The following is a 23,187-nucleotide window of genomic DNA, read 5'->3' as shown; positions in this document are numbered from 1 at the left end:
TGATATGGTTTGTAAAAATATTTATTTCAAATAAAAAACAGTAAATGTCTAACCATTGGCGTGCCTTCATTTCATTTTTTAACTGGAGGAAATGCCAAAACGTACCACTTGCAAACCGCGCGGATATATGCACTTATTAATTTCTTTTGTGTTTTCTCTTTTTTCTGTTTTCCTTTGATTTCAAAATATAAGACAAATATCAAGATACGCTTGTACATTTGTCTTTTGTACACACCATTTCTTCTGTTTGAATATAATAAACTGGTGTCTTGTAGTCTGACCGTGTTCTGTAGATTATCATGCATCTATTTTATTCTTTTGATGAATTAACAAAAATGTGTAGGAATTAATAAACAGCCTGTTGACAAATGAGGTATTTCCCAAGCTCCTGCTCACTGCATGAGTACCCCCTTGTATGCTTGAAAAAGCCATGTTATGTTGTTTTATACCCCACACCGCTGCCACCCAAGGGCAGTCTCCAGGTGCTCACGTGGCTCTGCAAGAGAAGAGGGTGGGGTGTGCTAATGAGGATAGGATGAGAGGATAGGTTCAGAACCAGGAGGAACTGGCGTCTGTGAGCGTTGGCTTGCATGTGAGAGTTGGCTACGGAGGCCCTGTGTTGTAACTGTATGGGTAGGACTCAGTGCCTTGGAAGTGGGTGAGTGTTGGGTGTGCATGCTGTGTGAAGTTACGGTGTGGTTTGTGGTCGGTGCGCACAGGTTAGTTGTATCTATAAGGGGTGCAGAGTTGCGAGTGACTGTTTTGAAGTATATAAGGTCGGTGTGTATCTGTGTAGAGTCGATGAATTTATGGACTATAAGCAGCAGCGTTGCCTCTACTGTTGTTTCCAGGGTCTCCGGTTTATGTTAGGGTGTGTGACAAAACGTTGCCTTTTTCCTGGCAGTCTTTTTTTGGTACCGATTGTACATTGGAACGCTAATTTGTTAATGGACCCGGCGGGCCAGGCTGATCTAAAATGTGGCACAATGCGCACGCTGCATAATGAGCTGGGCAGGCATACCTGACCAGAGAGAAGACGTCTCGGATACACTAAGCAGAGCTGCGCATAAGAGGCGGCAGGCAGCCCATGCGCATTCCGCAGGCTCGCTAATAAACAGCACACTTCCCAATCTGCACATGCATTGGCTCCTTCTGCAAGAATACATTGCTTTTTGGCTGTCACACCACCTGCGATGTGTCGGCAACTCGGCGCACCCTCATGTCAGGAGAGTGTGATTCTGTGGATATATATTTTTTTTGTACAAATGTCAAATCAGACAGATTTATATTTTGGTAGTTTATGTATGAAAACGAAAAAAGTATTCATATTAAAACATCAAACTATTACAAGATGTTCCTAATAAAGGTCTGCCGTTGCTTGTCCACAGAACTAACATATTGCGTAATAGCAACACTAGGTGGCAGTGTTGCATTTACTATTTTTAATGTCTCATGCTTGTCCTATGGATTGAAGTGTCTGGCGAGATATTGCAATATATGCCAAAGACAAAGTAAAACAAAAAAATAATGTGCAGCACGTACCATGCTAATGTGCCAGGCTAGCAATATCCGACTACACGCGTAACCTCTGATGTTTCTAAGCATAAATAGCATGTGTGTGCCCTGATGCAAGTGGGTTCTATGGATAGAGGGAAACATGGGTCAAAATGCCACGACAGCCTTTGATGAAATTAGTGTCAATTCAAAATAAGAACACGAGCCCTGCTAGAACACCTTTTCCCCTTTCCGAGCACCTTTTCCCCTTTTATGAGCTGCAATGCCCCAGTGCAATTGAAGGACTCTCTCGCTCTTTATGAGTTCACTCATACTCAGCGCCAGGTGGCCATGGTTCTTGGCAACTAGCCCTCGGCCTAGTTTCGGGTCTTCTTACCTTGCCCTGCCACCAAGAAAACCTGCCATACCTGAGTTATCAAGCATATCCCCATATCCCTTCCATTTTGGGGCAGTTCAACCGGCATCGAAACCGCCCTTCAGAGAAGTCGATCACAGGTCACTACAACTCCATTTTCTGTCCATATCATGGATGGCATAGAAGCCTATCGGGGTTTAATGCAGTGAACTTCCATGTCGTTTGCGGGGTACAGGTAGCAGTGGTCCCTTATATTTTTGGGGTGCTCATGGCAAGAAATCCAGTGCCACGCGGTCATCCCATCTCCATAGACTGCCTGTCTGAAGTAGGCCTTCCCAATGTAGCTGGGAATGGAGGATGGTCCTGGCAGTTGATGACCATTTCTGCGATGCAAAGCCGGACCAAGGAGGGGGATATCAAAGTACGTCCTTCGTCTCCAGTGGCCGTCCTTCAGCCATGATGGCACTTTCCAGGACCCTCGGTTGGGCAGCCTGTACTGGCAAAGGAGCTAAACCTGTTGGCTTTTCTAAAACAAATTTTAAAGCTGTCCCTGTTAATTCCAGTAATCACAGTGCTGTGTTTTGATCACAATGGGCAACATCTGGGAAGGGCCACATGGCTATCTATGGCTATGGCCCACCTCGTTTTGCGTCACTACACAGAGTTGTGTCTTGATAGGGCGGGCTGTCATTTGAGCAATTTGGAATATTTCGGTGAATGCCGTTTTTTATTTTGCACGCTTTAATTCTCTCTGCACCCTTCTACAGTAACCTCAAACAAGCATTGGCAATGCCAACCGTTTTGGCTTTTATGCAGGCAGGGGAAAGGCACTTGCCAGGCACAGCAATAGTGGTATTAACTGGCCATTGATTGTAGCAGGTGCAAAATGGTGCGAGTACCAGGGCCTCTAATAGCAGTCCCTGACAAATGAGGTGTATGCTTGTTTCTTGGAAGGTAAGACGTTATTAAGCATAAGTGGGGTGTGCTTTTTTTACTGACTCCTTCATTTTTTAAATAAGGGGTGTTTCAAATGAATGTTGAAAACCAGGAAAGTGGGAGTTTTTAAAACATGGAGACAACCATGGCTACAACTTTTAGACGCAAGTGCTTCCATCAGTCCCAAACATCACCTGGGTGCAGGGTGAGCCTGGGTAACTGCTTTTTAACATTGTACACTACTTTACCAGAATTTCTGGTAAACTACAATGTTAAAAGCAGTTAACACTCTTCCCCCCAAGTCTGAAACCACACTTGATTGCATTATACTTCAGCCAGGATTGCATTATACTACAGCAGAACATCTGATGTGTCCACTGAAAGGTTTAAGATTACGCTACATCCCTAACTCTATCTGGTTATCCAGAGGTAACATCGTAGCAAATGTCACTTGCGGTACACAGCAAGTGTAAGTTTGAATTGTTGATGTTTTACTGAACTATGGCACCACATACGTCTTGCTTGGTAGTTTTTAATCGGGAAACGTCTTTACTTCTCATTTCCCTTGAATTGGGAATTTATTTTGGTGGTGGTGGTGGTACTCCACCTTGCAGCTGTACCTTCTGTTTAGCAAGCATTTCATTCTCCCATCCTAGTTGTGTTGCTCTGCCTTTTGAGGGAGGGCTACTACAATCTGGATGATTATAGAGGGGTGGAGTGGGGGCAGTGATGGCTTACTGGAATGCAACTTGAAGGCTTAAATCTCATTCTTACTTGACTTTAGTATATGCAGTAGATGCTAGCCAATGTTTCCTCTGTTCTGCGCTGTGCACGCCCCCCACGCACCTCCCCCTTGCGCGCCGTTGCACCAAGTTGGCGACTACATGCAAATTTACAGTCATATAACTGCCAGTGATGTCACTTCCTGTATTTGCCCCCCCCCCCCCGGGAAATTCATAAGTCGGCTTCCCTGGATATGTGACAGAGTGAGGTGCAGCGGGGGAACATCTGAGTTGTGGCATTAACTGAAGTGCGGGAAGGGCAGGGTTTACAATGATTTCCTACCGAATTCCGTGCGAACATACGGGCTCTTAGCAGGTAACGTCAGGGACTCTGTTTATTTGGGATAGACTTAAAGCACTGTTTGCTTGTCACGGCTCTGAATGAACATAAAGGGAGGGCTGCAGTAACAAAAACTTGTGACGCAGTTCCCTGACAAATTAATTTTTAAGGATGTGCAGCTACAATGTTAGAGGCAGCATTTCCAGTAATGCCTCCGAACGAGGCGATGAAGTGGGCGAGGACTCAACTCCTCCCATGTCACCAAGATTCCGGCTCAAGCGCAACAACATTTGCACACTTTAAACGCCTGAATACACATCTGCCAAGGGAGAAGGGCATGATCGCCAAAGCCGAAAACAGATGTTTGTGCTCCAAGCTTTCTCCTCCAACGCAGCTATCCCTTGTGGTCTGGAGGTACACCACAAAATGGTGGAGGGCCCACCTACGAAGATACATAGAGGCTATGCTCATTTTCAGAGCGTGTTAGGCACGGCAGTCAACAAGAAGTTGTGCATTATTGAAAAAATGGGGCTGTCACCGTTTGGCCAAATAGCTGATGCCCCCATACAATTTGGAGTAACTTTTGTTTTTCCTTTCCTTGAGGATGAATGTACCAAAATTAGAAACAGAATTCAAAAGAGCCAACACAGACACAGTAATAGCGGGAGACCAAAGACAGACCCGGAGAATAAGCGGAGTCTGGTGTTCTCGTCACCCACCAACATTCATGTATCTGGGATTTATTAGTGATAAGACTGCACTCAAAGAGACAATATATCCCTAGCCAGGAGGATAGGATGAAGAAGGTGCAGTACCCCAGAAAGATTGACACAGCCCTTAACCCCATCTCACTCCCCCAGGTATAAATTGAGTACCATGTGTGGGTAATGTTAGTGACATTCATTATTACAATTTGGCATGAATTGTGATATAAATCCCCAAAATACAATATTATAAATATTAATCATACCATGGTATCTACTCCCTATGACATATTTGTGACACCCTCACACGTCCCTTCTCTCTTCCTCCCCGTCCCCTTCTATCCACCTTTCCCACTCCTCTTCTACTCTTGACTACTTCTCCCCCTGCCTCTCCTATTGAGCTAGCACCCATCCTCTGCAGCGTCAAACCATCTACCACTCCCCATCAACCCTTCTGCTCCCCAAATGGCTAAAGGCTTAGCCTCAATCACTTGCCCTTATCTCTCGGACCACTTTAGCATCTCTCTCTTCGCTGGACTCTTCCCTGCATCCATCATCTCTGCAACTGTCTTTTGAAGAAACCCTCTGCTGACCAAAGCTCCCCAGCAAACTATTGCCAGGTGTCCCTCCTTCCCCATTATTCAAAAGTCCTTGAGTGAGTGCTCTTCAACCGGATCATGAAGTACTATGAGGATAATGGCCTTCGAGATCGACTTCAATCTGGCTTCAATAGCAAACACTCCACCGAGACTGCACTAATGCATGCCTCTAACTTTCTCTCTGATGCTCACCAGTCCAAACTCGCTTCTATACTCATCCTTTTGGACCCTTTTACCACTACTGACACTCTAAACACTACTCTGTCATCCTTACTCTTCATGACATTGGGATGATCAAATTTGCTCTTACCTGAGTCGCCTTCTTCGTGGAATGCCAATCCTTTAAAAACTCTTGGAACTCCCAAACCTCTGACCCCACCCCTCTCCCTGTCGCTGTCCCCCGAGGATCAGTCCTTGGACCTCTGCTCTTCACCCTCTACACTGCTACTTTAGGGAAACTAGACTTATCTCATCCTTTGGCTTTCACTGTCCCTTTTTTGCCTATGACCCTCAAACATTTTTCTCTTTGCCTTCCTTCACCCCAGCCATCTTGGAACGTATTACAAACTGTCTATGGATGGCTCCCCGCTGCCTCGCGCTGAACTCTCCAGAAAGTAGAAGTCATCTTTCTCCCAGCATCCCATTCCATCTCTACCCTCTTTGCTGCCTGAGCTTCTTGCTCCCTTGCCCAAGGCTTGCAATCTTGGGGTCCTCTTTGATAGCAACCTCCAACTGCCACTATCACTGCCTCTGCTGCTCGTATTAACCGCTTAAAAAATCCCCAAATAAAACCTTTTAGTTACTAACCGCTCTACAAAAATCCTAATCTCCAACCTCATGCTCAGCATTCAGCAAACTGGACTACTGCTCAAGCCTAGTCTTTGGCCTTCTTCCCTTTAGGCAAAGTCCTCAACTTTGCTACCCGCACTCTACAATCTACCCAGATCCTGCCCCAATTCTATCCTCCATCAACATGTTTTTCCATGCACAACCACTCTCTTTTCAAGTTCCTTCTCCTAGTCTATAAAGATATCAATGGTCTTGCTCCTCAGTATCTTTCTGATTGTATCTCAGTTTACTCACCATCTCGTTCCCTGAAATCCTCCCCCGCGCTTAACCTCCTACCCTCCATGTGCCTCCTCTCTCGTCTGCTCTTTCTCTCTACTCACTGTGACAAATCAACTTCCAGAGCACCAGTGGTCCAGGGATGAATATTGGTTTCTAAACCTTCAATCAGCAACAAACCTCCAGTACACAAGAAGGGATCTGAACCGATTGGAAACACACGTCAATTATAAACCTCCTTGTCCGATTTTGGTAACGTGGACGGAATGGCAGGCTTATCTCTGAAAGGTCATGGATCGTTGGTTAGTTGCAACACACTGAAAATACAATTGTTACCCAATGATAAAAGGGACTGTCCAGACAAGGTTGTATAAAAATATCGACTTCATTATTATCACAACAGACAGTTCTACGACACTACAAAATACAATCCACCCAGTAAAGGAATGCAGAGGACAGAGAGTTTCAATGAAGGAAAAGGGATGCACTCTGGATACTGACAGGAGGGTAGTCGGTAAAGTAATTAATATCAATAGTTCAAGGATGCTTGGCTTCAACACAAAGGGCGCAATGGGTCACAAAATATCACTAGGTGCCTTTGGAAAAGGACCAGGGGGACAGAACTACAATGTACCTTGTGCTTGTAGAAGTTCTTGGTGCTCGACAGTGTAGAGTCGGTTTCATGGTGCTTTGCAGCTTCTGCAATAGGGTTCAAGATGGGAGACAGCTCTGGGTATCATGTGGCAGACAGTTGGGGGAGCGAGGCTGGACGGACAGCTGCAGGCTGGCCTACACTGGGGTTCGGGGTCAGGGATTCTTTTCTCAGTGCTGGTTGGCGGGTCTGAAGCACTGTTCGAGGCGTCTCGGATGGCGTGAGCGACTGTGGCGTAACAACAGTCAGCGGTGCAGTCAGTTGAAGCTTGAGGGGCACGATTGGCTCAAAAGTGTCCTTTAAGGCGGACGCTGGTTGATGTTTGTCGCTGCTCTCCTCCTAGCTTCTTCACAGGGCTCGTGTCATTCTTTAAGGCGGATGGCCCAAAGTTGAGGAGACTTTTGCAGGCAATGGCCTTGTCCTTGGTTTGGTTCAGAGACTCTCTGACATTTCCCATTTAGGCAGCTTGCTTGCAGAGCTTAGTAGGGCACGCTGTGTGCTGGCTAGGTACTGGTTCTGGAGCTGCTGGAGGGTCCTCTGGATTCTCCCTCTGATCCCTGGGAGATGTTTAGGGGAAAGTTCTTGCTTCCCTCTTTGAAATTCCGGGCCTTCCTTCCTTTGCGGAAGCTGTAAGGCAGACTGTACCTTCAGCCAGGGTCCAATTGAGTTCTTCTTGTTACTCCTTGCAAAGTCTTCAGATGATCTTCCCAAAAGATGGGCTCAGCCCTCTTTTAAAGCCAAATGTGATTGGTGTAGGCTACGCCTACCTTAATGAACCAATCCTGGGTCCCAACCAACAATCTCCTGTTTGCCTGAGGTCATAACCAGAGTGCTTTGCAACAGAAATGGTAAAGACGTGAAAACATGTAATACTAAGTCCCACCCATCTTCCTGTCTGTTGTGGATCAAAGAGTCTCTGGTTAATTGAGCTCTCTGTGGTTCCTGATTAAAGCGGCAGGTTTCCCTTGAAGCTGTGTGAGACCAGACTTTTGGTCGCCGCCAAACCACATACTCGTACCTTCTGAATGGGGTCCCCATGCGGGGATGACTACTGTAAATACATAGTTCCAGACATGACAGGTCACTGCCCTGGATACTGAGAGGTGGGAGCTTGCTTCAGGTTGACATAGTGCATATCAAAGGTTGTTGGGATTTCCTGTCTCTTTTGTCAAACTCTGCAGCTAGGCCCCATGTGGGCCTGTTTGAAGTATACTCTGTAGTATGTTAATGGTGTTAATTGCTGCTAACATCAGCAGAGCTTACACAAAAGGACAGGGTGGATCCATGGAGCCTTTGATAGTTAACTAGGCTAGCCATGGCAGGAGGAAGGTTTTAACTTACCCCTTCTGAGATGCCTTGATGTACTCTTGGCTATCACATTCCAAATAAATATGACCGGGGGGACGGCGCCTGTAGGCTGTGCCCACTCAGAGTACATGGGTTTATGTGCATGTAGTGCAGTGACTATAGGAAAATGTGTGCAGATTATCGCCACACATTTTCCGGAGGTTTACCATCATTAAAATTTATTTCAAATTTCAAAAATCCCAGGCGAGCGCACACCGACCGTGTGGATGTTCGAATTACTCACACTTGCCCCAGTCCAATAGCACCCACTGCCCATCACAATCAAAGCCAGCCCAACTGTGGATCTCTTCAAAACTTGGCTTAGGCTCCACTTACTTGCTAAAGGTGGTGCTCCCCTGGCTCTCTACCTGACCCCACCACTGCTTCCAGTGACTCTTAATAATGTTATTTTGTATAATTATTTAGTACTCTTGTTTCTCATCTAAATTGACATCTCTGTTCATCAAATAAATACAAATGCAACTCTTACCCTAAATATAGTTCAGTGTAATGCAGTGGGAGTCCATTCACAGTAGAAAAGGGTAACAGGTCATATTTTAGAGGGAGCAGCATAGACCAATTTACAAAGTTACCTATTTAGGGAGACACTATGACAGGTGTGGCTGCGCAGAGCGTCCATTGGGCAGGCACTAGTGATTGGAATGATTCAAAGTCTTAGGAATCTGGTGTGTGTATCTCATTCTTCAGCGCAGTGCCCATAGGCTCATCAGACAACCCGTCCATGCGGTGTTCCCCAGTGCTCCACTGCCATACGTGTCATGCTATTCCCAGACACATCCGCACTTGCCAGCAGGATGGGCTGTACAGACCGATGCTTCAGAAGCCTTAGCAGCTGCGTGCTGCGCCGAACGCAGGTCATACCTCTCGTAATGTCACCCTATATGTTCTTCATTCAGTGTGGTTAATATTTTTGGATTTCTCTCCCTACTGTCGCACTGTTTTCACCCTACCTCATAAATGGAAACACTAAATTGAAAAAGAGGTGTTCGGCAAGCATTCGTTTTATTTTATATATGATCCCGACTTGAGTAACTCCAATGAACTGTGAGTAGATTTGATATTCACAGCAGCAGGGTTGGTTCCATGAGTATTGAAAGAATGCCAATGGCAAGACTAAGTGGGTTAAGCGAAGGAGACCTCAATGTCGCTGCAGCATGCATCGAGTAAGAAGAACACAGTCGCACTCTTACCCTTCATTCCTCAGTCTTGCAAATGGCCCGTCTGTGTGTCAAGTACTCACAGTGTGAGGCTGCACTTCCTATACATTTGGCATCCTCCACTTATTCTCAACCCTCTTCCAGGGTAGGTGTCTGGCCTCTGATACTGAGCTAAGGACTCAGAAGGCACTGGGAGTAGATAGAAAGAACGCAAACATAGAAAGAGGACCCTTTCTCCTCCATTGCCTAGATGAGAGGACTGACAAAATCTCATATGCACTCGTTTAAAAAGTTTGTAATCTTATTCTTTCTGGAACTTTAAGTATCTTCATCTGTCATAACATGGTGGGAAATATATATATTTCTCTGACCACTTCCTACCGTTAGCTGGACTTGGTTCTTCCTCTTGTCCTTGATGAAGAACTCCACGCTCCTCGTGTAGCTCTCTGCCACTTACCACACCATGGACTGTGCCATTTTAATAACAGTGCGGAGGGCTATATGGAACTCTCTTAGTGTGGGTCTAAGCCTTCCGCCTCAGTTATATCTAAAAAGCATGAACCGTTGGCGCGGGGATCATCCCCCGGAAGGATGCTGCCAGGCTTCCACAGGGTCCTCTCTCAAGGCGTTTGTTCAACAGATAGAGGTGCCCACAGGCCTTGAAATTACATCTGGCAATGATTAGAAACTAATTCTGGAATGGAGCTATAGAAACCTTGCCCACTATCTAGGCCACATTGTGCATGCCATGAATGATAGCGGCCCCTCCCCGAAGGGGCACAATGTAACATTCTAGTTTTGAAGAGGAGGGAACAGAACCCAACACCGCTCCTGTTAAATTGTCCCACCAGCTCGGAGATCCACCGGCAAGCCAAATCCTAAAAAGTAAAAAATAAGGGAATCTTATTCAATGCGTACCTATAATTTCGATCCCAATGTAACATTGTGGTCATGGGCATTGGTTTACAACCGCCCGGTATTAGGCTGGCTCCAGAACCCCCCCCCCGCTCCCTCCCCATTCAGACGTGCCTTAGAGGGGCACTCTCAAGAGCTTTGGTAATGGCGAGACTGAATGACTGCAACATGATCTATTCATTGTCCCATAGAATGTGCCTACATTTACGAAACACCTGGTCCAAGCGCAACCGGATCTCACCTTTTCCTCCTTCCCAATGCCTTTAAGAGTGAAGTGCCTGGTCATCTTCAATAGTTGTGAAGTGCCTGGGTGACTGGAATAGTTGTGAAGTTCCTGGGCGTCTGCAATGGTTGTGAAGTGACTCGGTGTCTGCAAGAGTTGTAAGTGCCTGGACATCTGCAATAGTTGTGAAGTGCCTGGGCATCTGAATACTTGTGAAGTGCATGACCATCTGAATTGTTGTGAAGTGCTTGGGCGTTTGCAACAGTTGTGAAGGGCCTGGGCGTCTGCAATAGTTGTGAAGTGCCTGGGCGTCTGCAATGGTTGTGAAGTGCCTGGGTGTCTGCAAGAGTTGTAAGTTCCTGGGCGTTCCTGGGCGGCGAAGACTCGTTCTTCATTCTGATGGCAGGAACAATTCCAAAGGGGTCTCTTCTTTGGAAAACGAAATCCACGATCCGGCGAGGCAGGAAACCGAGGGAGAATGTGCTGGTACTTGTAACCCGTGTCTTTATGGGGCCGGTCTCTCCCTCGGCTTCCTGCCCCGCCCTTCACGTTTCGCGGGCTCTCGTCCGCTTCCGGGGGCGAGTTCTCGTGTTCCTCCCCCATCCCTGCCCCCTTGACCCGTATGAGGAGTGGGGGAGGAGGTTGGCTGGGCAACTCCCACTAAGGGGCGGCGCCCGCCATGCCACCTTCGCTGGCGCGTTCGCCCGCCAGTATTGGCCGAATATTCAACAAAAGATTGACTGTAACCCCCCCTCCCCGAGAACAGTCTGCTGCTCGACATCATGCCTATCCCTCTTAAATCTACCACGAGTCTGTGGGGCTCATTATAAGTTCCGCGGTCTGGAAAAATGCCGACATCAGCATTTTCCCCCCACTGGGGGCAGTGATCTACAGCCCTGAACTGCCAGATGTTCAGGCCCCTATCCAAATAAATGCCAGAATGACCGGCACCGTACTAGGAGGTCCATGCCTGCCACAGATTGGGCAGGGTTTATGGAGTGCTTTGCAACACCGCCTCCAGAAATTCCGTATATCACTGAAAACGTTCCTGTTCTTATAGGTAATGTTAACTCCCTTGAATCTAATTTGAATAAATACCAACTAGAAAGTCACCCTGTTACTGTTGAAAGCTAATTTGACCCCTTCTTTTTTCTAACCAACTCCTGCTGAGTGCTCTGATGTCTTCCCCTTGGAACGAGGCGCTTTACAGACAAATAGAATAAATACTAGCGTCCTGAGCAACAGCTTATCTTGAAACAGCCACATTTGGGCACAGCCTATTACTGTGTTGCAGATCAAGGTGAACGAGGGTAAAAGAGACCGTTGTGTCCCGCTGCGAGTCGTAAGCCAGCAGACCAATGCAGACCAATGCACAGCAGCCCTGGGAAGCACGTGACCGCGCTCTGTCGGTGGCCTCCACAACTCAATAAGTCATGATTAGAAAACGTTGCCGCCTGAGCCAAAACACACTGCTGGCTCTTTTTCAGGTCCCGTGGCCTAATCTCGACTTTCAGCGCAGCAGTTGGGCTGAGAAATGCTTCTCCGCCTGTTAACAACATCTCCCTAGTTGGACATGGCGGCCTCCTGTGGATATAGGGCGATCGGCGGCGCGATAGAGGTCTCGGGATTTTAGGAAACGCGCCTTCTAGAGGGATCGCTGGGATGCGCGCCCTTGCTGCTGGAGCGAGGCGGTGTTCCCCATTTCTCGCTTGCAGCAGTGCACGGAGGGAGATCCGCAGAACGCTCCCGCGCGCTTCTCTATTTAAGGGAAACCAGGACGACCACGGGGGGCGCTTATAAAAGTAAAATAGATCTGAACTATTCGAATTATGAAATACACATTTCCCAATAAAATAAAACAAATCTGCTGTCTGTGTTTGTAAATAATTGATGCGACACGCGGAGTTATTATGCTTCACGCTCCTGGCATATGTTTAGGATTATGTTATAATCCAAAACCAGGGCTGATTTCAACCAAGCTTTGCCAGACGTTGCGCAATAACAGAGTTGAGGAGGGGGCGGGGGGAGGGGGTCTGGCTTGGATCTAAGAGCCAAACACAAGCAGAGCCAGCAAAGGGCAAACACCTGGCACCCTGCCTCCCCACAACACACAACAGCCTGTGTTGTGGTGGATGAGGTGGCTTGACCTAATTGTGGAATTATTTAGTGAAGGACGCTCTACTTACTGGATAGCGTGATGCATGTATGCTTTGACCTGCAGTAAAGTACTCGGGTGCATCAACCTTCTAAACTGCAGTGAAAAATCCCAAGTGCATTAATCCTTTTAGCTGCAGTGAAAGACTCAGATGCTCTGCAGTCATCTCCTTTACATTTTTGAGGTGCATTCCCTCAAATGCTGTAGGAAATGACCCTTCGTGCCCTCATCTCCTTGTCATTTTTGATATATCAAGGACTTGGAAGCCAATCATGACATACTAAATCATCCAAAACCGAATCCATACCACAGGGACGTCATTTCACCAAAATGCCAGGAGTAGTGGAATTGACATCATGTGACCCTTGACCTCTGATGACATCACAGGAAGTGATGTCATTTGACCCAGCCCCAAGTGACATCACAGGAAGTGATGGTACATAACCTTCAGGTGCGTCTAATACCGGTGTCTTCAGGTGCACTAATTTCAGCCAGATATAAGTTCCGAGGCACAGAGGAAGGCGTGATTTTTCCACGATCACACATTTGGGGAATGTCATTTTCCAGATTTGACGTGGGGCCTATATGTAAAACATACATAATGCAGTAATTTTAACAGGGCAACCAAAATTTCAAATGCAGGCTACAGATAGTGTATGAAACATCTATAGCTCAGTGGACACAGAAGTACTCGTTATCTGTGGCATTGATGTGTTAAACAAGCCAAAAAAGCGATGACCTGGGGAGGCGTGCGCTGTCTGTTTACCCAGGAGCAAAATGCTGCACGAGCAAGGCCTGAAAATTAAATCATTGACCAGGATTTAGTGTTAACAAAATTCCCTATTTTAAATGTATCTATGGGCCTCATTACGAGTTTGGAGGTAGCCATGCCCTTAATAAGGCCATGGCTGCGTCCAAACTTGGGTCCGGGTCCGTGGTCCCTGAATGGGGAAATACCGGGCCATTCTGACTTTGGAGGGCCCGGTATTTCCCCATTCAGGGAACCCGGACCATCCCCATTCCCATTTGATCCCCCATAGGGCTCAATGGGAATGGGGAGCATGCTAACAACGGCCCGTTAATGACGGGCCCGTTGTTAGCATGCTGGTCCCCTTGTGGGACCCGCAAAGGATGTCTGGTCTGACCAGACATCCAGAGCAGGTCCCGCGAGGGAACCTCGTAATGAGGCTGTACGGGGTTAACGGCGCCGGCACCTTTACCGGCGCCGTTAACCTCTTACCGCCTCACTTGTAATGAGGCCCTATAAGTCAGCGACCACTACGATAGAAGAAACCTATTGTGCAGGTGTAAGCTGAAACATCTGTCTGTGTGTACGTTTATCTTTAAGTTATGCGACAAGCAACCATATGTTGTCCCCCACAATCCAGAGCCGAACATAACACCTTAATGTCCTAGGCTTTGATACATGACCCTTCCTGAATCTTTAAGACAGTGAGGTGTGGGGAATGGGGGGCTGCACTTCCCTCAAGAGTGGGGCTCAATGCATCTGCGATTTTCAGAGCTCTATCTGCGAGGTGCGTTCGTCAATGACACTTCCCGCCCCCCCAGGACTTGCCGGTGAATGAAGCTTCCACAAAACCCTTTCCAAAAAGGAGTGGGGAGAGGTGGGTCACTCAATGTCTATTGTGCATCACTTGATTAACATAAGGAAATTTAAGTTTGAAATCTACACAGCCAAATGTTTTTGTTGCATTGACCAATTGGGACTTCTGTCTCCAGGGAGGAGGCCCCTGTTCTCAACTGGCCATAAATGTACCTGGGATTATATCCCATTTAGAGTGCAGCAAAGGGTTACCGGCTGGCAAAACCCGGTGTATGTTTTCTGTTGTTTGTGTTTGGATCTCAAGTGGCCTCGAGGTTTACCCAGCTGCACCTGAAGTTGAACTAACCTACGACTGGAATAGATAAGAAGGAGCCCATCACTCCTTATTTACCTCACTTAATGTCTGATTATTTTTGTTGTGCCTCCCATCCCACAATTTTCACTCAATGTCTCTTGCACTTCTGAGACTCTGTATTCAGCGCTTATTTTCTTACACAGTGTTGCAACAGAGCAGGGTCCTGTTTCAGTTTGCGGCCCCTCTGAACCATTCACATCACACTTGAATGCGTTCAAGGTGAGCAGAACCCAATCAGTGGCGTAGCACAAAATTTGGGCCCCCCCCTGCGAGCCATGCTGAGGGCCCGCCACCCCACCCCCAAGCACCTTCACAAAGCACCGGACATGCTACACCCTGGGCCCGCCCGGACCACCACGTGTGAGTAATGTCCATGAAGATTATGTCGCTGCAGGGGCATGCACTACTTTATTGTTTAACCTCGGTAGAAAGAACGTGCGGTGCCTGGTCCCCAATTATACCAGCCACCAGTGCTGGTGAGTTGTTTTATTGGGGGGGGGGTGTAAATATTTGCCACAAGTATGAGATTGCGACCCAGTATAGCGAGGGGGTCTGAACTAACGAAAACAGGATTGGGGGGATTCCTCCCCCTCCCATGAGAAAATGTTTTGAATAATAGGTTACAAGGATGTATTATACAACACACTTTCTGTGAACATTTGGCTAAAGGGCCAGACAGTTTGCAATCGGTTTTGTAGGGTGTAGGGTAACTCATGAAAAAAAGTACAAAAGATGCAAGTCAAAAAATGTGCACAAGCACATTTCCCAATGCATTGTCATGCCGGTCCCTGCAATATATGCCAGTAAAAAAACATTTTCATGCTGGCTGTGCCAATACATTTCCATGCTGGCTCCTCCAACATATGCTAGTATTCCCATTTAAGAGCATTCTCATGTTTGCTTTGAGATGTTTTTTTAAAGTATCATTATGGCAGTAGGCAAACAGGCTGGCTCTGCCAATATATGCAGGTACTCCTATGTAAGAAAATACTCCTGTTGGCTTGGCCATTAAAAGTGACATGTCACAATAAGAAAACATGCCCAAACTGGTTCCAATGTAAGCCAGTTTAGACCCATAAGAAAACTTATCATCCTTGCTTCCTCATAGATGCTCAGTTAATAAAAGTCAGTAAAACATATACAGGCTGCTACACCAACACCTCAGTCTAGCGAGGTAATACTACTTATCATGCTTGCTTTATCAAAGATGCTAAGTAGTAAATGTCATGCCACAGTAAGCAATGGCTAGACTGGCTGTACCAAAATGCCAGTCTAGCCAGGTAATTACATGAACTCGAAAATACTCGAAAATACCAGTAAAACACACAAAGTCAATAAAGGATGTGTCAAAAATGCTCCAGTGATCGCCAGTCAGGGCCTCTCTCTCTCTCTCTCTCTCTCTCTCTCTCTCTCTCTCTCTCTCTCTCTCTCTCTCTCTCTCTCTCTCTCTCTCTCTCTCTCTCACACACACACACACACCCTCCTTTCACCCACTCATACATCTGCTCTCACATTCATTCACACTACATTCACCACACAGGTCTGCACCCACCCAGAATATTCACACACACAATCACATTTATGCCCATTCACCCACCAGTCACTCACCCACATACCTTCTCTCACATAGACTCACAGTGGCACCCATCGACCCATCCAGAACATTTACACACACACCCACATTTCTACTCATTCACCCACCACTCACTGACCCATACACCTTCTCTCGCGTCCACTCACACTGCGTTCTCCACCCACCCCCCAGAAAATTAAAACACAAACACTCTCACATTTCTTCTCATTCACCCACCACTCACTGACCCATAACACATACATAAATCTGACATGCACTTTACACATGCAAAATACACATCACAAAAAAAAAAGCTGCCTTACCTGTTCCATCACTCTAGACCACCCTCAGCTCCTCTTTGCTGCTCACAAACAGGAACCAGGAAGCTGGGAGAGCTTCCTGGTTCCTGTATATGAGCCGTGAGGAAGCCAGAGGAGAAGGGGTTGGAGCTGAACATGGCATGTGACACGTGCCACGTCATGGTCCACTCCAACCCTTACTGAGCACTTCCATCTTGCGCTGCAAGCCCCGGCCCAGCTTTCACACTAATGCGTGAGGACTGGGCTGGGTTCCGGCCAGTTTATGTATACAAAAAATCTTTTTTTTTTAAATACATGGGTAGCAAGAGAGACAAGAGGAGTAGCAAGGGAGACCACAGGGGTCGCATGTGGGACCCCCCAAATGAGGTCCCTGCCATACCAGGACCACACTATTACTGCTGACCGACCAAGAAGAGCAGTTGAAATAGGAAACTTACTAAATAGACATCCAGGACAGAGGCGTTATCGTTGTCCGTTTCCGGTGTGCTTTGCTCTGACGTCAGGTAGATGGCGCTGTCTTCTAAGGTGAATGTTGAACTTGAAGGTAAACGTTTGCTTTAAAAATAAGAATTGTAATTAGAAGGCAAGAACAATGGTGTTTGTATACACTTTCTGTTCGTCTACTAATAAACATAAAAGCTTTTAAAAAGGTGACCAGAAAATGACATCCCAACCCCCAGTATACAGCAGCATTAACTTCTAAATTTTCCTTCAACAAAAAAGGAAATATTGGAACAAAAATGTGTACATTTTGCATAATTTTTTTGTAAAATTACAATTGTAAAAGGTGTCTGTGAAACCTAAAGAATTGCATCCTTATACTGCCTACAAATTGAAAACAAACTTTTGGAGGTAGTGCTTTTATGTAAAAGTTATCTGGGTTTGGGAACACTGGCGCTGTAGGCATCGGATATCACAAATGGCCATTGATTTGTCTCTCAGACCAATTAAAAAGACTGGCAGATGGGTAAAATAAATACTAAATTGTGCACATTTTTGAGAATTTTACAGTCCCTTTGAAAGTGACACATTTTGCATTTGTTCTTGCAGGCGCAAAGTCGTTCTGAGCTGAATGGTCGGAAAGAGAATGCAAACACCTGCCTGGCTCATAGTGATGGCTTCTTGGGTGTACTTGTCTGCGCCAATAATTGGATTGTCTTACATGTAGGATGTCTTCCATTATAGACACACCCACATCTTTGTCCTTCTTATATGTTATGCCAGCAGAAGTTTGATTAATTATGATCCTAGGCTGTGGAAATTAAATAGAATATGGAAAGCTTTTACTCCAAGCAAAACTAATGTTTGATGCCATCGTGCAGAGGAAAGAATTAGCTGCCATGCAAAGCGCTATTTACTGGCAATCATTGTACGGGGTGGGGGGTTTAACCGCATGGCAATCCCTGCATTCCTTACATAATGTAGTTGAACACCTTCCATATAGAATGTTTAAAGAGATGGGTGCCTTGTTTACATTGATTATGGCCCATGTGAGCTTGTGTTGCTGTCTAGTCGATGGTGGACAGTGGCAGTGGATCATCATGTAGGAGAAACCTGCTGTTAAGGTCAATGGAATAAATGAAGAGGTGAAACAGGCATGCTTTGCTTTGAGAAGAAATCGGATATTTGACCATTTGTTTTAACCCTGTCTCAAAGCACTTACTTTTAAAGGTTTGCAGCTGTTTCGTTTGCGATAGCCTGACTTGTGCCATGCCTGAGCTAACCCGCCCATTTCGGACAAATGCACTCATGCTGAAGTTCGCCCCTCCCGTGGCCAGCCCAATCCAACATAAGCAAATACGTTGGATCTTCTGTTTCAAAGAGATGGACATAGCAACACTGTCCCAAAATCCACGCCTGGATTGAGTGGCTTTGTGTGGCTTTGGGATCTGTAATACTATGTTACTCATTTATATAGAGCCAACATCTCCATACTGGTGTTACGGCGCTGGCAACTTTGTCAGAGAAGAAGAAGAAGGCATATTGTGCCCTCATCCAGGGTAAACTAGATTGTAGTCTTTGGGGAAGAAAAGGAAATGGGAAAAGAGAGTTGTGGGGATAGGAAAGAGATGCACAAAACAAACAAATTGGCCAAATACAAGGAGTTAAGTTTGAGGGAGAATGATAGTAAAAATAGGTGACCTTTGCGGCCCTATAGGCAACTACTTGCATATGTGTTGGTCATGTGGAAAAGCCCTGGGCTTTTGGTGCGAGATGGCGGCTCTCATTGGGGAAATAACTGGGTCAGTACTTCCCATGGATCTGGTTATAATTCTCCTTGGTGGATCCATGGACTCAGAGTATCCTCTGGGTTGCCCCAGGGCGAACTTAATTACTCAACTGTTGTGAGCAGCTCGCATAGCATTGGCCACGTTTGGAAAAATAAAGAGGGTCCCCAGGTGAACATCTGGTGGTATAAGATTTGGGCGGTGGCAGAAAAGGTTGGTGTTGCGCTCCAGGGTCGCATATCCAGGCATGTTAACACTCAATTCGCCCTTAACAAATTCTGTGAGGAATACCCAGCACGTTCTGTCACACCGCAAACGTTGCACCACTTTGTCCGCTGATCTAAAAGCTCCATGTTGGCTGTATTTCCGGGGGTCGGGCCAGGAGGGCAGGAAAGGGGACACTGACTCGTTTATGCTCATGCCAGCTGCTCCGGTTTGTTGTATAATTTGTACGTCTTTGCATCTCCCATGCTCCACTGCTTGTTTTTAACGTCTGTTTGGTATTGTTTGATATTATCTTTATTCATAAAATTGATAATTAAAGGCTTTCAAGAAAAGTAGGTGACATGATATTTCTGTTTTGAAAATTCTACAGAGCATTAAAGGAGCACACCTTGAACCCTTTGCAATGGCATTGGATGCAGACAAGGAGAACACCCGCATAAACAGGTCTGCAGGTAGCCTGTGCCAGTGGTCACTGGAATAGTTATTCGGTTTGCACTGGGATGATGATGCTATGGAAACCCTGATCGCACTCTTCAAAGATTTCATAGGTAATATGTCATCTGCCAAGCCAGCCTTCCTGGGTGGAATAGCATGGCCTGAAATTACATTTGGAAAAGACAGGTGTGACAGTAGTGGATGCAGATGAAGAAGAGGAGGAAGATATGATTGGGCTGGATCATTTGTTAACCATGAGGATAGCTCTGGGGAGCAAGACAACGCAGAGCAACACAGGTTCGAATCCCTGACCCGCGCTTAGAGACTGGACTCCATCATTAAGCTCATCATGAAAGACTAATTCATTATCATAGAAGTTCCAGAACATTATGGTAACCGTCGGTCATCCCACTGACATGACATCTCAGATCAATGGTATGGCTGGGAGCAGACTTCCTCCTCCCATCAACTCCTGGTTTCACATAACGCACTGTTGAGACTTCCCATAGTGTGTTGACTACCTCCTACATGTCTTCAGCTTGACATTGATTGATGGTGCACATTCCCCTGAAACTAAAAGTGAATTTTTACTCATGAACAGAGAAGATCCCACGCCAGCTGTGCCCTACCTGTCAGAGGGCTTTGCTTTCATGACTCGGTGCCCAATGCGCTTGAATGGAGCTTTGCCAGTCTGCAGAAGCCCATGAGATCTCTTTCAGGACCTTGCCAATCATCGACACACTCAGCTGCAAAGAACCTCGGCTTGGTTAAATTCCCAGATAAACGCATGCTGGTATTCTTGGGTACCTTCTATGAGAACATAACCCTAAGCCCCCCTCACATGCTAATTACCTTTACCCATAAACATGGAGGAATCCTTCACCCTGTTTATCACTCAATTAATCCAGGTTGCTTGGTTTTCCTTCTGCTTATTCCTTGCTTGTGGCCTTCCAGCCTTTAAACGTGGGAGTCCCTAATTTCCACCACCCTTATTCCATGCTTCCTACACTGTATTTTCCACTTCCTTCACGTTCTCCCCAAAGAATCTATGCCTGCTTCTCTGTGGCCCTCTTCATTCTTTTAAATTAAATGTACCCCTTTGTTGCTATTTTAGTTTATAGGTCAATGTGGAAATAGTCATCCTTATGTTTTGTTTTAGTGGGAAGTAATCATGTTTTTCCTTTTAATTTTTCTTTATTATGGAGGACAGGAACAAAAGAAGGCAACAAAAACAACATAAAGGCGTTGGATATAAGAATGGGAAGGGTGCACTTAACACACTCAGTCGAATGGTGTATGATGTGGGGAACACATCACAAGATTGGAATGGAGAAGTGTATCTCATATTGGTGTCACAGGAGAATGTGAATGGGCAAGATCGGTAATTCCTGGGCAGATACAAAGAGCGGCTTCATCCATGATACAACAGACATACCACAGAACAGCCAGAAGTCCAGCTAGCCTTGTCGCGCTGGAGTGTTATGGGGGGGGGGGGGGCGTTAGGAGGTATGTGTCTAGAGTGATCAGCATTGTTGCTAAATAAAGTCACCAGTCCATCGAGAAAGCTCGCTCAGCCTCCCGTCCCGTGGAAGTTGCTGTGGTATCTCTTGTTCAGTCGTTGCCCCTGGTGCCATCGCTCACAACCAACCCGATATGGACGGCCGTGTAGATGGCATCCACTTAGGTGCCCTTTTTGCAAGCAGGGATCCGAATTGAACACATTTGAAAACTAGTTTCCGCTTCTTGGACCTAGGTGTTATCACCACTAGAAAAAACCTGGGGGTTTCCAGACCATACTTCCTTGTCGCCCACTCCAACTCTCTTGCAGCGTGTGGCCTGTTCTTCTGTAGAAGAGGCCAAATCCAAAACATGTGCATGAATGTGGCATCGCCATGGTGGCACTTTGAACACATGGCTTGCTTAGATGTAGCCATTGTTTGTAACACCCTGGGGTGCTATACCCTCTGCGCAAGATATAGTGAAGTAGTTTAAATCTCTCACTGCTGGCTACTTTCTATAAGAAGGCTTGGAGACATTCAGTCTCTATCCGGTTAATACTCATGTCGTGTTCCGAACTATTCCATATGTTGAGGCCTGGGAAGACAAGTCTGCAAGGATGGCCCGATGTAGTGTGAATACAGACCTGAAGGTTGGTTCCTGCATGAACATTGACTCTGGGAAATGCGATTGGCTGGGTTCGGCTGGGAAATCTGGTCAGATTTCATTGACCCCTTTACTAAGACTTGCAAATCGTAAAAAGTAGCACGGCGTGATCCTGTATCAAAATTTCACAACTGCAAAGCTCACAAAGGATCTAACCGGATATAGGCCAGCAGCACTGGGAATAAAACCAACATTTTCCAATCTCTAAAAATCTGTAGTACCTTCAGCTTTAGTCAATTGTTATTGAGAACATATAGGACATGACATTTTAATTTCCTACACGCTCTGCCCCAAATTGTCTCTAAATCTGATCCATTAAGGAGTAGCGGGCTCCTAGACCCATCCACTGTCACAGTGTCAATCCTTTACATTGTAGGGCCCACTCTTAGGTCAGTGTTGTGGAGACCTGTTGTATTACAAGTTGTAACTGAGGCAAGAAAGTAGATGACAAAGTCCAAAAGCCCGACCCACCCCCCCTCTCATCAACCAGTCTCTTCAGCACTTTTACTGATACCGGATGCAATTCCTAGCCCCACAAAATCTCCCCAGTTGTCCATCTATTTCTTTGAATGGACTTGGGGGAATATACCCCATACTGCCAGTGGAAACAGAGCGATCTAGGCAAAATAATCAAGTGACACTCTACCCAGCATGTTCAGAGGCAACCACTGCCAGAAGTCTCCTGAGCGCTTGATCTATATAAGTACTCTATATTAGAGGGGTCCTGGTATAGCTGTACCCCTAAGTAAGTAAAGGTTTTGGGAGTCCACTGCAAAGGAAGCATTCAAGATGGGGGTGCACGATGGAGTTGAAATCTCCCTCCATAATCACTGTATCATGCAGTGCTTCTGCAAAGTCCGATAAAACCTTTGGAACAAAGGCAGGATCAGCCACATATGGCACATAACTACCGAGGCAACCTACTATCCTGCCGCCCAGGCATCCATGCAGTAGTTCAGACCTCCCTACGGGGTCAGTCATAACTTTACAAACCTCCAGGTGTACTCCTTTCACCAAACAAATCGAAACTTCCCTTTGCATGTCGACTAGCACACACCAAAGACTACCCACGCCCCCCTCCCTCATCTCTTCATCAATTTTAAGATTTCTTCCCAGGGCAGGGGATTCGCCTGCGGCAATGCAATGTGCATCCCATATCTACGCAGGTAGGATCTCAGTCTGTAATGCGTCCTGTAGTTATTTATTCCACAACATTGTGCTGATATCACTCAAAGGGATCTTTACATAAGAACACCATTAGGCTTGCAAAACCCAATACTGCAACCAACCCCTTTCCCTGCACCCTCCCCTAGAAGGGACGTTCCAGACCTCCCAACTAGTTCCTAAAAATACCCTGTAGGTAGGGTTAGATGTTGTATTGTAGGAATCTCAACATACAACCACCCGAAACCCAAATAAACCTCTGCAATTCAAGATAAAAAGTAAAAAAGGTCAACATTGTCTGCACACAATCTCCCTACCCCCACTGGTTCCATCCTACATAAGGGTACTACATAAGGGGGCGGGGTTAATGGTAATCAACAATGTAGGACAAAGAACTCCACTCCACACTAGATTATTATATAACCAAGGTTCCCCCCAGCGGGGGACACTTTGC

General features: G+C 46.3%; 1 protein-coding gene across 3 annotated transcripts in view; it reads right to left on the bottom strand.

The window, feature by feature from the left end:
- Positions 1 to 23,187, bottom strand: part of PIP5K1B (phosphatidylinositol-4-phosphate 5-kinase type 1 beta) — a 792,190-nt gene that overhangs the window by 9,040 nt on the left and 759,963 nt on the right. For all 3 annotated transcript variants that reach the window (XM_069625767.1, XM_069625768.1, XM_069625766.1), the window contains one exon: positions 16,956 to 17,073. In XM_069625767.1, coding sequence (XP_069481868.1) covers positions 16,956 to 17,073 — 118 coding nt within the window. The remainder of the gene's footprint in view (positions 1 to 16,955; positions 17,074 to 23,187) is intronic.

The sequence above is a fragment of the Ambystoma mexicanum genome, chromosome 6p (assembly GCF_040938575.1).
Source record: "Ambystoma mexicanum isolate Mex_15411 chromosome 6p, UKY_AmexF1_1, whole genome shotgun sequence".
In the NCBI taxonomy this organism is placed as follows: domain Eukaryota; kingdom Metazoa; phylum Chordata; class Amphibia; order Caudata; family Ambystomatidae; genus Ambystoma; species Ambystoma mexicanum.
The sequence above is the reverse complement of the archived record's forward strand: the minus strand, read 5'-3'. Positions and strand labels throughout refer to the sequence as shown.